Below are 16,786 nucleotides of genomic sequence, written 5' to 3'. Positions count from 1 at the left end.
CAGAATGATACTGTCAGTGTGAAATTTAAAGTTGAATGAATAATAATAAATGTTGTTTATGGGTATATCATGTTTTAAACATGGACTACAAGGACACATAGCATCTTCAAAGAAGTGGCTACCTCTGGGAAGAGAGTAAGGGAAATGCAATCAGGAAGGGAATATAAATTGGACTCATCTGTACCAGTAACGGTTTTCAAAAGAAAGATCTGAAGCAAACGTGGTGAACGTTGACATTTGTCAAATCTGAGTGGTAAATAAACTTGTCATAATATATCTGTACTTTTCTGTGTTCTGAAATATCTCATCATGGTGATGATAAAATTTTAACTACTCAATTTTCCCATTATTTATAGTTGAATAATCTTTCTGAATTCAGGTTTTAGAGAGTAATAAAAATATGTTTAACATACAAATTTTTTTCTTCACTTGTAAATTGGAAATGTCCTCAAGGAGAAGGGACCAATGAGTCATTAAAAAAAACAAAAAAACAAAAAACAGGACCAGTGGTCCAGTGGTTAAGACTCCGTGCTTCCACGGCAGGGGGCACCGGTTTGATCCCTGGTGGGGAAAGATCCTGCATGCCACAAGGTATGGCCAAAAAAAAAAAAACCCCGAAAAACCCCACTCTACCTTGCTGGTTTGACACAGAATTAGATATTGGTAATGTCTGCACAACTTTGTGAATATACTAAAAACCATGGAATTATATACTTTAAAATGGTGAATTGCATGGTATGTGCTTATATCTCAATTTTTTAAATTAGTCATTGTCCAATAACAATAACTTATTATTTTTCACCATTCTGGGGGTTGACTGAGCAGTTTTTCTTTTCTTTTTTTTTTTTGGCTGCATTGGGTCTTCATTGCTGCGTGCGGGCTTTCTCTAGTTCTGGCCAGTGGGGGCTACTTCTCATTATGGTGGCTTCTCTTGTTGTGGAGCACAGGTTCTAGGTGCGCGGGCTTCAGTAGCTGCAGCACGTGGGCTCAGTAGTTGTGGTGCACGGGCTTAGTTGCTCTGCAGCACGTGGGATCCTCCCGGACCACGGATCGAACCTGTGTCCCCTGCACTGGCAGGTGGACTCCCAACCACTGCACCACCAGGGAAGCCCCTGAGCAGTTTTTCTGCTTCATATGATGTTAGCTAGGATCACTCATGTGACTGCATTGAGCTGGCAGCTGGATTGGGCTAGAAGGTTCAAGAAGGCTTCATTCTTATGTCTGGAACCTTGGTGCTGGTTGTCACTTGGGACATCTTGGCTCCCCTTCTCATGGTCTCACTCCAGCAGGACAGTCTTATAGCCTTACAGCATGGTAGCTGAGTACAAGGGAGGAAAAGTGGACACTGCCATGCCTTTCAAGGGCTAGAACCAAAACTGGCTCAGCATCACTTCTGCATTCTGTTGGTTGGAGCAAGTCACAACTCATATTCAAAGGGAGGGGAAGAGCAGCAATGTTCATATTGGGATGGGAGGGACTGGTGACAACCATTCTTGGAGACAGTCTTCCACAAGTGGCAAGGACCACATCGGGTTTGAGGCACTGTGGGTACACAGTGGCACCATCACTAGCTGGTACCATCACTAGCTGGATGCGAACTGACTCGCCATGGCTGGTGACCAAGCAGAGTCCCACTGAGATTTTTTACCTCCCACTTTTTTTTGTTTAATAAATTTTTATTTATTTATCTATTTATTTTTGGCTGCGTTGGGTCTTCGTTGCTGCGTGCGGGCTTCCTCTAGTTGCGGAGAGAGGGGACTACTCTTTGTTGCGGTGCATGGGCTTCTCATTGCGGTGGCTTCTCTTGTTGCAGAGCAAGGGCTCTAGGCCTGCAGGCTTCAGTAGTTGTGGTGCACGGCCTTAGTTGCTCCGCGGTATGCGGGATCTTCCCGGACCAGGGCTTGAACCCGTGTCCCCTGCATTGGCAGGCGGATTCTTAATCAATGCACCACTGGGGAAGTCCCACACCTCCCACGCCTGAATTAACTCTTCTTCCTCCCTGTAAACGAGGGAGAGCTGCCAATATGCAAAGGTGAGAGAAGAGACCCAAGACGTTTTCCACATAGGCGAATTCTAGAACATTTAAAGCTGAATATAACAGTTAAGATAATAGTTGTTTACTAGTCTTGTTACTTGGAAAGTGGGTTAACACCTCATTTTCCATATCTGTGAAATGGATAAGGTCCAAGAGGTGGGACCACATGTGAGAAGGTGAAAAATGGCTCTGCTAACAAGCCTGGAGACTTAAGAGAAAAACAATTCTTCTAGCAGAACACTCCCAGCGGGACATACACTACACTCACAGAATATGAACATGTTCAGAGAAGGTTACACCATAATTGTGTTTGGGACAAGACAGAAATGAAGCCCTCCATAAGCACAAAAATGAGGGAACACCTCCTTCTTCTAACATGACTGATGCAGCTCCCTGACCAATGACAACTCTCTAGCCTTGCTTTAATCCTCCTGCCTCCTAGATAAAAACTACTAGATAAAAACTAAGACACTCAATCACTGAATTGTCTGTTTCCTGACTGCCTCCAATCCAAAACTGCCAACCCCTCAACTTCCCTAATCCCTCTTTAAAATCATCCAGCAAAAGCCCAAATTCTCTCAATTTCCTTTTAATTCCTTTTCTATTGAGAGGCTCCTTACAGTGGCTAGATCAGTAAACACTGCAGGTGTCTTTTTATGTGGGCTCTAACATACTCATCAAAAGACATACTAGGGCTTCCCTGGTGGCGCAGTGGTTGAGAGTCCGTCTGCCGATGCAGGGAACACGGGTTCGTGCCCCGGTCCGGGAAGATCCCACATGCCGTGGAACAGCTGGGCCCGTGAGCCATGGCCGCGGAGCCTGCGCGTCCGGAGCCTGTGCTCCGCAACGGGAGAGGCCACAGCAGTGAGAGGCCCGCGTATTGCAAAGAAAAAAAAAAAAGACATACTAGAATATTCATATTGGGCTTATTCAATATAGACAAAATACCCAAATACTCAACAAAAAAATGAATACACAAATTATGGTACATTCTCATAATGGAACATTACATAACAATGAGAAACTAATTTCACTCAATGACATGGATGAATAGTGTAAGGTTGAGCAAAAGAAGCTAGACTCTAAAGAAAATATATTGTGATCCACTTTTATTGAGTTTAAAACTCAATCCAATGGTGTTAGCCATCGATTAGTAACTACCCTTGTGCAGGGATGGGAGGAGACATGAAGGGGGCTCCTGCATGCAGGTAATGTGTTGTCCTTCCTCTGGGTGCTAGTTATGTAGATATGTTTAGTTGATGAAAATTCAAAAAACTGTGCTTATGCTTTGTGCATTTTCTGTGTATATGTTAATATGAATTTTTTAGAAGGTTTTTTTAAAACATGAGCAACCATGTCAAAGGGACATAGGAGCAAACCTGAAAAGGTTTCCAATTAGCAAAGCTGAAACAATTTGAGCAACGAAATAATGTAGTATTGGATTATAACCACAATATAAAATAAATGTCCATGTAAAGAAGATGTGGTGTATATATGCGATGGAATAATATTCAGCCATAAAAAGAATGAAATAATGCCATTTGCGGCAACATGGATGGACCTAGAGATTGTCATACTAAGTGAAGTGAGTCAGAGAGAGAAAGACAAATATCATATGATTTCACTATATGTGGAATCTAAAATATGATATAAATGAAGTTATTTACAAAACAGAAACATACAGACATAGAAAACAAAGTTATGGTTACCAAAGGGGATAGCAGAGGAGGGATAAATTAGGAGTTTGGGATTAGCAGATACAAACTACTATGTATAAAATAGACAAACAGCAAGGCCCTACTGTATAGCACAGGGAACTATATTCAACATCATGTAATAAACCATAATAGAAAAGAATATGAAAAAGAATAAATATATGGATAACTGAATCACTTTTCTGTACACCAGAAACTAACACAACATTGTAAATCAACTATACTTCAATTTAAAAAAAACATACATGAGTCCATACGGACATAAATATATAATTGAATAAGTAACTAAATGGAGAAGAGACGAATCTCCCTTAGAGAATATAATTTATGCACAGACTCCCCGTGGCAGGAGGCAGAGCTTAACACTTCCCACCATTCAACTGTGAGCTACATTTAATGATTCCAAAGGGTAGTGTGTGGAGGTGACTTAAGAGCGGAGAAGCCTGGCAAACACTACCTGAGCCAGGTGATCAAGGTCAACATCATCAGTAAGTCATTCTGTTAGCTCGTACTCTTGATTTGATGTGATGAGAATGGCAGGTCACCTCTGTGGTCTTTCTCCTAAAAACCTGTAACCCTAGTCTAACCATGAAAAACACTGGATACACCCAAATCCAGGTCCATTCTTCAAAAATCTTGACCAGGGCTTCCCTGGTGGCGCAGTGGTTGAGAGTCCGCCTGCCGATGCAGGGGACACGGGTTCGTGCCCCGGTCTGGGAGGATCCCACATGCCGCGGAGCGGCTGGGCCCGTGAGCCATGGCCGCTGAGCCTGCGCGTCCGGAGCCTGTGCTCCGCAACGGGAGAGGCCACAGCAGTGAGAGGCCCGCGTACCGCAAAAAAAAAAAAAAAAAAAAAATCTTGACCAGTATTCTTCAAAGCTGTTAAAGTCATCAGGAACAAGGAAAATCGGAGAAGTGATTACAGACGAGAATAGCCTAAGGAGGGAATTCCCTAGCGGTGCAGTGGTTAGGACTTGGATGCTGACCCAGGTTCGATCCCTGGTCGGAGAACTAAGATTCTGCGATTCTGCAAGCGGCACAGCACAGCGGGGGAAAAAAAAAAAAAAGCCTAAGGAGACATGAATAATTTAATGTGGTATCTTGGACAAGATCCTGGAACAGAAAATCGACATTGACTAAAAAAAGTTTTTTTCATTTTTTTAAATGTTGAATTTAGTTAATAGTAATGTACCAACCAAAGTTGTTTCTTAGATGTGACGGATGTACCACAGTAATGTAATAATTATTCAAGAGGATCACAACAGGGGGAACTAGGTGAAGAGTATACAAGAGCTCCATGTATCATTTTGCAATTTTCTTGTAAATCTAAAACCTCTAAAATAAAATGTTTCGTTTTGTTTCCAAACGGGGAATCGCAACTATGCCTTCTCACAGAGCTGAGAGAAATCATTAAAAGTGTACAAGCCAAGTGCAAGGCTCAATGCTTACCATATAGATGTCAGGTGCAGTTACTGTGGTTTTATGTAAAATGAGGGACAAGAGCTCGGATACTCGAGAATTCTAACCAGGATAAGCACACAGCAGCGGCGCGCAGCTCCCACCCGGCACACCCAACACACGCGCAGACGCGCGGGTGAGCGAACGTCCGGCCGGGCGCGCGCGCTCACGCCGCAGGGGGCGGGCCGCCGGGGACGCCAGCGTGGGGCGGGGCCAGCCGCAGTTCCCACGCCGGCCGCGGCCCCCGGAAGTAGTGTGTCAGGGGACGCGGCGGGGCGGAAACCGTGCTTGGCTGGAGGTAGTGGCACCGCCCGGGGCGGAGACGCTGCTGCTGTTGCTAGACGACGCAAACTAGTCTTCGTCACTTCCTCAGCCCGCCGTCTGCCCACTCCCCAGGCCGGAACCCAGGGGCCCGGAGCCGGAGTGGGCGCGGGGTCGTCCTCCGAGGTCCAGGATAGCGGTAAGCCGGGCAGCTGGAGTGGAGGCCACGCCACCTGCGGGGAAGGACCCGAGCCGAGGCGGGAAGATGGCCGCAGACAAGCCTGCAGGTGAGGCGCCCGCGCCTTGCGCGCTGGGGCGGCGGGACCCGCGGGGGCGGGCAGACCCTATGCTGCGGTGGCGGGGCCCCGGGTGGGGACGAAGGATGGGGACTCCGGGGCGACTCTAATTGGGGCGTGCATTTCTCTCCCCCATCCCCTCCCTTGGCCGTCGCTACTGTGAGTCTTTGGGCCCAAGGTCCGATAGTTTCTTACCAAGTGCAGTATGAAGCCGCTTCTGGCCGCCTTTGCCCGGCTCTCCGGAATATCTCAGATTTAAAAAGCTTAAATCTAGGTGGCCGCTTCACAGACTTTTCGAATTCCCACTGAGGAAGGCAGAGCAAGGAAAGTTCACACCGGAGATGCGGCTACCTTGATGCCCCCGGCTCGGGCTAGGACTCATCTGGGTGGTTTCCGCCACATCAGCCTGCCTATGGTCAGCGACGTCTTGTGTAATTAGCTTTGTAAAAACAACTTATTGAAATAGGCATAACATTATCGTGTCTCACTTCGAGCTGTGCTCTCTATAATATCTTGCGTTTAGAACCTCTTTTCCCCTTAAGTTTAATCTCGACGATTTTCTTTATGGATTACTGCTCCATTCCTAGAATCTTCTCCATTGAGGAATATAAAATTCTTTCCTGCCTACTCTGGGACGGTCTGGCGTATATTTCCTGTAAGAAAATAATGTTCTCTGTGGCATCCATCCAGGTTTTGTTGGAAGGAACTTAAATGACAGGACTTAGAAGTGGTCAACAGTTAGACTTTTTACAGTAAAATTAATTTTTTTAAAAAAGGAAAAGAGGGCTTCCCTGGTGGCTCAGTGGTTGAGAGTGCGCCTGCCGCTGCAGGGGGCACGGGTTCGTACCCCGGTCCGGGAAGATCCCACGTGCCGCGGAGCGGCTGGGCCCGTGAGCCTTGGCCGCTGAGCCTGCGCGTCCGGAGCCTGTGCTCCGCAACGGGAGAGACCACAACAGTGAGAGGCCCGCGTACCGCAAAAAAACAGAAAAGGAAAAAATCTCAATGTGCTGTAATTTTTTTATTAGGTCCTGATCTCAATAACTGACGAACTTGATTTGAAATTAAAGTGAGCCAAGGCTAATATAGGTACAGATGAATGAAATTGTCAGAGCATCTCTTCAGTAATCTACTAAGCAGAAAAACAAGAGAAAAGGTTTAGAGAGTGAGGCTAAACCTTTAGAGGGCGCTAGAGAATTTTAGGTAGGCTGGTCAGGGAAAGCCTCTGGTGAGGTGATATTTGAGTAGACACCCCAACGAAATGAAGGGGTGAGCCATACGGAATGAGGAGGGGTGGGTGGGAGAAAGTTCCAGGCAGGGAATAAGCATGGCCTATGCAAGGCTGGACCAAGAGGACCAACATATTCCATCTTAGTTTAGGACATTGTCTCTCCCCCAGGTTTACCATTTCTATTCACCCATACCATTGCACTTGCCTGGAATGACCTTTTTAGGCCTAAAACCTATGTTGTTTTCAAGTCCTGTTTCAGTCATAAAGCATTCTTCTACTTATTCATTCATTCGTTCATAAAAATTGAGTGCCAGGCACTGCCTTGGATATTAAAGAAATGGATATGACACACTCCCTGCTTTTGAAGACCTGCTATTCAGTCTGTTAGAGTCAGCCCTATTATAGTGGCACTCCCATTTGGGAAGAGCTATGTAATATATGTAGTAGAAGAATAAGGTCCAGAGTGATTTGGGGCCTTTCTTTGATTGGTTTAAGCTTATAGGCCACAGTGTAGGAAACTTCCTACCTAGATAATAAGGTTGAATTTGTATTAAGTAGATGAGTGTTTAGTGTGGCCCCATGAATCTCTCCGCTCCTCCTCTCCATCCCCATTTCAAGTGCTGTTGTTCTGGCCTTTATCTCTCTCTTTTTTTAAAAAAAATTGGAGTATAGTTACTTTACAATGTTGTGTTAGTTTCTGCTGTACAGCAAAGTGAATCAGCTATACGTATACATCTGGCCTTTATCTCTTGATGTGGTCTGTTTCACATTGAGCATCCTTCTGAATGGTTTTGTCTCTTCCTATCCAGTCCATTCTCACTGCTGCGTTTTCACTTTATTTCTAAAACACTATTTAGATCATACCATTCCTTGCCTATAAACTTTCTAAGACTGTGCCATTTTTTGTGCATCAGATCCTCACTCCTTAATGTCATTTGTGAGGCTCTTCACAATCTTTTTCCATCTGATACTTCTATATCATCACATCTAGCTCTTCACACCAGAAATGATTCTTAGAAAGTATCATGTTCTTTTGAGTTTCTGAGCGGTAATGCCCTCCTTTCTCTTCTCTATCTGGTGAACATGCTTCTCATTCAAAATCTAGTTTATATGCTGCTTCAACTCTGAGCTCCTGAGCCCAAGACCCTTTTCATGGAGATTGTTCTTCATTAGGTAAGAAAGAGGCCCATGAAAGGATTTAAGGAGGTAAGTGACCTGATCACACTGACTGTGGTAGAGAATGGATTTTTTTGTTGTTGTTTTTGGCCTCACCTCTCGACCTTTAGATCTTAGTTCCCCGATCAGGGATCAAACCTGTGCCCCCTGCAGTGGAAGCGTGGAGTCTTAACCATTGGACCACCAGGGAAGTCCAAGGATGGATTTAAATAAACAAGACTGGAAGCTCAGAAACTAGCTGAGACCAGCTAATGTTGTGATATTAATTTATTCATTAAATATTCACCAATAGCCTGCTCTGCCAGACACTGCAAAGTCTCTGTCCATGAGGAGCTTGTAATGTAGTAAGAAAGGCAGATAAACATGTAAACAAAGTAAGAAATAATTCGGATTTCAAGCTGTGATAAATATTGTGAAGAAAAGAAAAAATGAGTAAAAGGATAGAGGATAACTGAGAGCAGGGACCCTACTTTGAGTGGATTGGTTAGAGAAGGAAGGGCTCTCTTAGAGGTGACATTTGAACAATGTCCTTGCTCCTTGGGAAAGGTTCTGAGTTAAGCCTCAGTTTCTTCATTTGTAAAATGGGGGTCCTAATAATCTTCTAATTTATTCCTAATAGCTTTCTAATTTATTTACCTCCCCAGGTTACAGCTTGTGAGGATCAGCTGAGGTGAGGTGTATGTTTTAGCCCACACCCTCTGGGAAGCAGAACCCGATTAAGGTGTTCACTTTTTGGAAGGTGCAAGCCCAGGATAGTGAAGGTGAGGGAGAGAAGGAAGGAAGGCAAAGGAAGATGAACTACATTACAGCCCTAGCTACTGTTCCATCGTGACCTGTGAAGAGATGTAGCAGGTCATTTGCATATGGGACTTTTCTGTAAGGCTTTCGAGGAGAAATTACACTTCAGAATAGTCCATATGAGAGAGAAAGAAGGGATGATTTATTTGTCCAGCTTTCTCCCATTTCCTGTTTCCAGCTGGTCAAGGCTCACCTCCTGGAGAATTAATTTACCTGTGCTTCTAGGTTACGTGGCTTCTTAGTGATCGATCAGCCAGCAGTTCTCACACCCTGATTTGTATTTCAACCAAATCATGAAGGGAGGGGGTTCCCATCCACCCTGATCCCATCCTCCCTTTATGACTCCAAGATAAACATTGAAGGGGCAGCTGAAAGTCCTAAGGTTCATGTCCCTATGTAACATAAAAGCGGTGTGAAACACCAGCAATATTTCAGGGTGATTTATTTGACTTTACTTTTGATAGTTATTTGAAAGGAGAAAGTGGCTGGAGTTAGGATGCAAAATCCTAGATTTGAATTTATCTGAGAATTTGGACTATGAGGATGGCAGTAGTAGGCTTAATAGGAAAAGGTTGATGACATTATGAATATGGGAAAGACAGGACCAGATGAGTAATATGAAATCGGGAGAAGAGTACTTGAAGATGGCTTTGAAATTTTGAGCCAGGATGACTGTAAAAATGGTAGGAAGGGGCTTCCCTGGTGGCGCAGTGGTTGAGAGTCCGCCTGCCGATGCAGGGGACACGGGTTCGTGCCCCGGTCCGGGAAGATCCCGCATGCCGCGGAGCGGCTGGGCCCATGAGCCATGGCCACTGAGCCTGCGCGTCCGGAGCCTGTGCTCCGCAACGGGAGAGGCCACAACAGTGAGCAGCCAGCGTACCGCAAAAAAAAAAAAAAATGTTTTAAGGTTGTAGTTAAAATGGAATATATTAAATTATTTAAGGTAGTTATAATTTTGTTTGAAGGTGTAAGTGAAATCAAACATTCATCACGGCCCTTTAAAATGAAAACTCCAAACAGAGTAAGATGTCGACGTTAAATGTAAAAGTTTGAGGAAAATCTAGTCATTCTGAACTTGTAAATTAATAACTGTTAATATTTGAAAACTAGAGTAAATCTCTTCTCCATGCATAAAAACTACTATTTTTTTAAACTAGTATTTATGAAAATAAAAACAGTCATCAGCACTGGTAGCGTTCTGCTTTGCCTGTCTTTCCCAAAGTGTGCTGATATTCTTGAAGCTTGGTATTCTGTTCTTTGTTTCTGCACTGCTGGACAGGGTGCTCAAGTCTATAGCATTGCTGGTCACATGTTAGTCCTCTGAGCTGTGGAGAAATCAGCCATTGTATGTAGGGCTTTGCTAAGGCAGGTGTACTTGGTCATGTGATAGAAAACCACACGTGAGGTGTGTGAACATTAGCTGGATGGTGGCTTTAGTAAACCTGAATTCTTTTTCTTTGAAATGGCATCCTCATTTAAACTTTTCCTTCACAAAGGCATCAACACTATTTTGCGAGAGTAGCAGTAGATTTCCTTAGGCCTGCATTTCTTTTACTTTGGGGAAATTTTTCTTTTCTTGAACATCATTGGAGCTGTATTTTGAAAAGTGTAGCTTGTGTGGAAGATCCTCCGATCAGATTTTTTTTAAATAAATTTATTTGTTTTATTTATTTATTTTTGGCTGTGTTGGGTCTTCCTTGCTGTGCGTTGCTTTCTCTAGTTGCAGCGAGAGGGGGCTACTCTTCATTGTGGTGTGTGGGCTTCTCATTGCGGTGGCTTCTCTTGTTGTGGAGCACGGGCTGTAGGCGCGTGAGCTTCAGTAGTTGCGGCTCACAGGCTCAGTAGTCGTGGCTCACGGGCTCAATAGTCATGGCTCACGGGCTCAGTAGTCGTGACTCACAGGCTCAGTAGTCGTGGCTCACAGGCTCTAGAGCGCAGGCTCAGTAGTTGTGACGCACGGGCCTAGTTGCTCCCCGGCACGTGAGATCTTCCCAGACCAGGGCTCAAAACCATGTTCCCCACATTGGTAGGCGGATTCTTAACCACTGTGCCACCAGGGAAGCCCCTCCAATCAGATTTTTTTCTTTTTTTTCTTTTTTTTTTTTTTGCTGTACGCGGGCCTCTCACTGTTGTGGCCTCTCCCGTTACGGAGCACAGGCTCCAGACGCGCAGGCTCAGCGGCCATGGCTCACGGGCCTAGCAGCTCCACGGTATGTGGGATCTTCCCGGACCGGGGCACGAACCCGTGTGCCCTATATCGGCAGGCGGACTCTCAACCACTACGCCACCAGGGAAGCCCCTCCAATCAGATTTGAATTGTTAACATTCTGTGTTGGAATGTGTCTGGGCTTTCCGTTAACTGACTTTTTCCAGTTTTGGAAAAGCAGTGTGTTTCTTTTCTACTTAGTTTAAACCTAATTGGTTAGAAATGAAGCCCGTTGGCTTAAAAAGCATCAAAGTCTGTGCGCCGAAGAGCTCTGTTCGCCTAGATGGTCAGCCCTGTTCATTAGGCCAGAGTAGAAGGAAGGTCAGGCTTATGGATGAACGGTCATATACTCTTTCAATTGGCAATAGAGACTATTTTGGGACAAATAAAGACACGTTGTGGAATTACGTGCAGCCTCTTTCTGGTAAGAAGTCAGTAGTTACCAAGAAATTGAATGTTTTAAAGACTGATTGTCAAAATAATACCTGTTCCTTGCAGAAAACTTGAAAAGTGCAGAAAGATAAGGAAAATAGGAATAGTAATCCTATTGGAGTGGGGTTTTTTTCCCCTAGTTTTATCTTGAAGTAAAAGAATGTAGGTAAAATAATAGCTGGTTAACATGTAAAAGGCTGTTTACTGAGCTCAGTTCTCTAAAATGTCTATTTCAGAGACTCTTGTCATCCTTAGAGTCTAGCTTATTAAAGTTGGCTTCTTTCCTTATTTGGAAGATTTTAGGAGACTTTTACAGTTCCTAGAGAATAATGATAGCAGTGGCCACATAAGCCAATCTGCTTCTGGTGGGAAGTAGAAGCTTAAACTCTTCAGTGCCTTGGTGAATTGTTGGGTGTTTCCCTCTGCCTTGTATTTATAATCACAATTTATAAATGACAGTTGGGCCAAGAAGTCCCATTAAAGAATGTCATCTAATTTAGAGAGGCTATATTTTAGAAGAAGCTATGGAGATAACTTGATGGCAAACTAAGAATTTTGGGCATTTGGTTTAAATTTAGTGTACTTCTTTATGAGGGGAGATAAAGTTTTTAAACACTTTAGGTTTCCTAAAAAATTTCAAAGTATTTACGTTCATTGTTAAAATTTTATGGTGAATATACCTAGAGTTGGGGTTCTGTCTCAATCTAAACTCATACCTGGCTTTCTGGGGTCCTGAAATCCTGTGTCCCCATTTTTACACATTTTAAAGAAAATGGTCCTTACTGTTATTGTGCACCTGAAAGTTTTGCAAAGCAGGTGTATTGTGTAAACAGTTGAGTTAACAGTAACTCACTGTTACTGGCTTTCTAAAGAAAAAGCTGTTTGACAGGGTCCTCTTAAACCAGTGAGCTCTCTCACTGGTTTAAACTGTTAAACTATTAGTTTTTGTCCTCCCTGTTACGAATCAATTCTTATTTATTTGTATGCAAAAGTGGAAATGCAATACTAATTTATCTAACTTTAATTATCAGAGGTAACACTTCTAATAAACCCCAATGCCAGGGACTTTGCTGGTGGTCCAGTGGTAAAGAATCCATCCTGCAATGCAAGGGACACAGGTTTGATCCCTGGTCAGGGAACTAAGATCCCACATGCCGTGGGGCAACTAAGCCCATGCGCCATAACTACTGAGCCTGCACACCTCAACTAGAGAGCCCGTGTGCCTCAAACTACAGAGCACTCGTGCTCTGGAGCCCGCGCGCCACAACTACAGAGCTCATGCACCCTAGAGGCCGTGCACCACAACTAGAGAAAAGAAAACCCGCACACCACAACTAGAGAGGAGCTCACATGCTGCAGTGAAAGATCCCACATACCACAATAAATATCTCGCATGCTGCAACTGAGACCCAACACAGGCAAAAATAAAAATAAATAAATAAAATAAATATTTTTTAAAAAACACTGTGAATAAAATTTACCTCTAAAAAAACAAAAACACCCCAAAAAGCCCCAAATACCAGAATACCTTTTTTTGTAGGGCAGATCTAAGTCTTAGATAAGTTCACTTAAGCACAGGTTATATTTTGTTTTTAAGTGTAAGTGGTGATTCTCAAGAGTATTGTAATAATAGGGGTTTTGCTGTGATCTATGGAGCTGTTCACACTAAATCTAATTTCATTGTTTATTTGTATGTTTAAAGTGCAGAAATAAGTATTTTATAAAAAAACAAACAAAAAACCACAATGGAATCCTTAGTTGTTCTGTCAAAAGGAAAGGGGGAAGGAATCCTTAGTTGTTCTGTCAAAAGGAAAGGGGGAAGGAAGCTAATATCTAGTTAAGAGAGTTAGATGGTCAAGGGGAGACCAGACTGAAGATATGACTGATTCCAAGACGTGTGTTTTCATTATACCATGATGTCATCTTGACAGAGGGAAATCGGGGGTCTTTGCTTACTGCTTATATGTGCCAGGCCAGGGCTTCCAAAAGTCAGCTCTACTGAGGACTCATTCGTTGAAATGATCCTGGAAAACAGGTTTCTAGGCAGTTATCAAAAAGTACTCACATCATAAGTGTACATACAGTTTAATGAATTCTCACACACCCAGAAGCACCCCCCACTCTCCACCCCATGCATCTTGCAGTCACTAGACTCCTGGAGGTAACCCCTTATCTGAATTCTAAAACCTTGTATTAGTTTTAGGCAGGCATTTAAAAATAAAACTTAAAAAAAAAAGTAACCCATGTAAATTATAAAAATTTAAACAAGTGTTGTCAAATGCAAGTTTATGTGCCTGAAGCACAGTGAGGCCAAACAAACCGAAATGTCAGAGTTTGGAGCAGGGAAAGGTTTACTGCAAGGCCAAACAAGGAGATTGGGTGGCTTGTATTTAAAAAACCCAAACTCCCTGATGGTTTTTGGAAAAAAGTTTTTAATAGGCAAAATTTGGGGTGAGGGCTGCAGGGTGTGTGGCTTTCTTCTGATTGGTTGGTAGTGAGGTAACAGGGTGGTGTCCAGGAATCTTATGCTCAGCCTGAAGTTACTATCCTCCACCTGTGTGGGGGCCTTATTTCCTGCAGAAGAACTCAAAGAGATGTGTTATATATATTCCTTGAGGAGGAACCAGTACTCTGCACTATTGTTTCTTGACTGCTCCACCTTTGTTTCTGCATTCCCTCCCTTCTCTAATTACTGTTTGAATCTGCCCTTTGGTACTCAGGAAAGGTCTAGGAGCCTGAAGCTTTTTTCTACAAAGAAGAAAACGGGGTGGGAGGGGTGTTCGGAAGGGTTTTTGTATCCAGGAGGGCCCCACAGACAGGGTCCTGCTCAGTTTCACAATTGAGAGGAATAGGAAGGGAAGTAAAATCTCTCACTCTTCCATCCCACTCCCTGAAGGTAATCACTGAGTTTGATGTATATCCTTCCAAAGTTTATTCTGTACATATTCAGAAGTACATATCTATGTATATATCTTTACAAAATATGAAGTTCAGTTGTATAATACTGTTTGCAGGACTTCCCTGGTGGCGCAGTGGTTAAGAATCCATCTGCCGGGCTTCCCTGGTGGCGCAGTGGTTAAGAGTCCACCTGCCAATGCAGGGGACACGGCTTCGAGCCCTGGTCTAGGAAGATCCCACATGCCGCGGAGCAAATAAGCCCGTGCGCCACAACTACTGAGCTGCACTCTAGAGTCCATGAGCCCCAACTACGGAAGCCCTCATGCCTAGAGCCTGTGCTCCACAGCAAGAGAAGCTACTGCAATGAGAAGCCTGCACACCTCAACGAAGAGTAGCCCGCACTCGCCACAACTAGAGAAAGCCCGTGCGCAGCAACAAAGACCCAACTCAGCCAAAAATAAATAAGGAAGGAAGGAATCCACCTGCCAATGCAGGGGACACGGGTTCGATCCCTGGTCCGGGAAGATCCCACATGCCACGGAGCAACTAAGCCCGTGCACCACAGCTACTGAGCCCACTAGCCACAACTACTGAGCCCACACTCCTAGAGCCCATGCCCCACAACAAGAGAAGCCACTGCAATGAGAAGCCCGCACACCACAATGAAGAGTAGCCCCCGCTTCCCACAACTAGAGAAAGCCTGCCTGCAGCAACGAAGACCCAATGCAGACAAAAATTAATTAATTTTTTTAAAAAAACTGTTTGCAATCTGTTCCTTTAAGATGTTGAAGATATTTTTCCATGTCAACACATGTAGACTCAACTTCTTTAACAGTTTAGTGTGCCATTGTATTCCTATACCATGCTTCAGTTAGCAATTTGTTTTTAATTGGAATATATAGTTAGCAATTTCTTAACTGAGGGATATTTAAGGATATCTCTAGTTGTGTTATTTCTAGACATTCACTTTTATAAATAGTGCTGCAGTGAGCATCTTTGTGTATTTGAAGAGTGAATACCTAGAAGTGGGATTGTTTGGTCAAGGCTGTGTACATAGACAGGTATTGGCAATTCCTTACCAGGAGGTCTTAACCAGTTTACGCTCAGACCCAACAGGTGTTGTCCTTGAGTAGTTTAAGACTTGGTTCAGCTGAGATTTTTATGTTTATTTTTTAAATTAAAAAAATCTAATTTTTAAAAGTAAATTGGGTAGAAATTGTGAATATTAGAATGTACATGGACAGTTCTGTTAAGGAAGCTTTTTAAAAAAAATTTTTTTTTGGCTGTGTCAGGTCTTAGTTGTAGCACACAGGATCTTTTCATTGTGGTACACCGGGCTCTTTGTTGGGCGCATGGACTTCTCTCTAGTTGTGGCACGCAGGCTTCTCTAGTTGTGGCACACGGGCTCCAGAGCACGTGGGTTCAGTAGTTGCAGCGTACGGGCTCTCTAGTTGTGGCACGCAGGCTTAGTTGCCCTGCGGCATGTGAGATCTTAGTTCCCGAACCAGGGATTGAACCCACGTCCCCTGCATTGGAAGGTGGTTTCTTAACCACTGGACCACCAGGGAAGTCCCAACGAGGCTTTTTAAATGTATTAATCTTGGCTTTTGGATTTCTTTGCCTGGAAATTACCTATGAGTTCTTATCAATGTAGTTTTCTCATTGTTAAATGTTGCTGTGTTCCAACTGGATTATAAACTTTTTGAAGGCATTGTATATGTATTTATAATCTCCTTGTGTCTGCAGGGCCTGGCATATTTTCTTGAATATGTGGGATTTTTGGTATATGGCTGGGGGACAGATCTAATATTTTTAAGAGAACACAATATTCTCAGCCTGAATGACCTGACAGACAGAACTGTAATCCTTACATAAGAATTTCCACAGCAAAAGGAAACATTTCTTAAGTTTTTGAAGGAATGGCTTCTTCCTCACTTATGACACTAATAGCCATTGTGGTTGAGAGAGGTCTAACTTTGGCAACTTCATTAGGAAGAAGACAATTAAGAAGAAAACTAGGGATACATTCACTGCATTACTGTTGTTTCTAAAGAACTATAAAACTTGTGTGTTTGCAGATCAGGGAGCAGAGAAACATGAAGGGACAGGTCAGTCCTCTGGGATTACTGATCAAGAGAAGGAGTTGTCCACCAGTGCTTTCCAGGCTTTCACAGTAAGAAGTGGTTTCTCTTAATCTGTTCCATTTTTAGTAACTGTCAAGCATGAATATTTTCACAGTGAATTTTTTAATTTATAATTTTTGTTCTGTACTAATTCAAGAGT

At 43.5% G+C, this 16,786-nt stretch overlaps 1 protein-coding gene across 2 annotated transcripts in view; it reads left to right on the top strand.

Annotated features, from left to right (window-relative positions):
- Window positions 1-5,624: 5,624 nt before the first annotated feature.
- The window catches only part of CNOT10 (CCR4-NOT transcription complex subunit 10), a 63,086-nt gene continuing 51,924 nt past the window's right edge, over window positions 5,625-16,786 (top strand). For both annotated transcript variants that reach the window (XM_082848890.1, XM_082848889.1), the window contains exons 1-2: window positions 5,625-5,756; window positions 16,582-16,676. In XM_082848890.1, coding sequence (XP_082705016.1) covers window positions 5,735-5,756; window positions 16,582-16,676 — 117 coding nt within the window. In that variant the 5' untranslated portion in view covers window positions 5,625-5,734. The remainder of the gene's footprint in view (window positions 5,757-16,581; window positions 16,677-16,786) is intronic.

Source organism: Leucopleurus acutus (genome assembly GCF_964270905.1).
Source record: "Leucopleurus acutus genome assembly, chromosome: 10".
NCBI lineage: Eukaryota > Metazoa > Chordata > Mammalia > Artiodactyla > Delphinidae > Leucopleurus > Leucopleurus acutus.
Note: the sequence above shows the minus strand (reverse complement) of the source record. Positions and strands in the feature narration are given on the sequence as shown.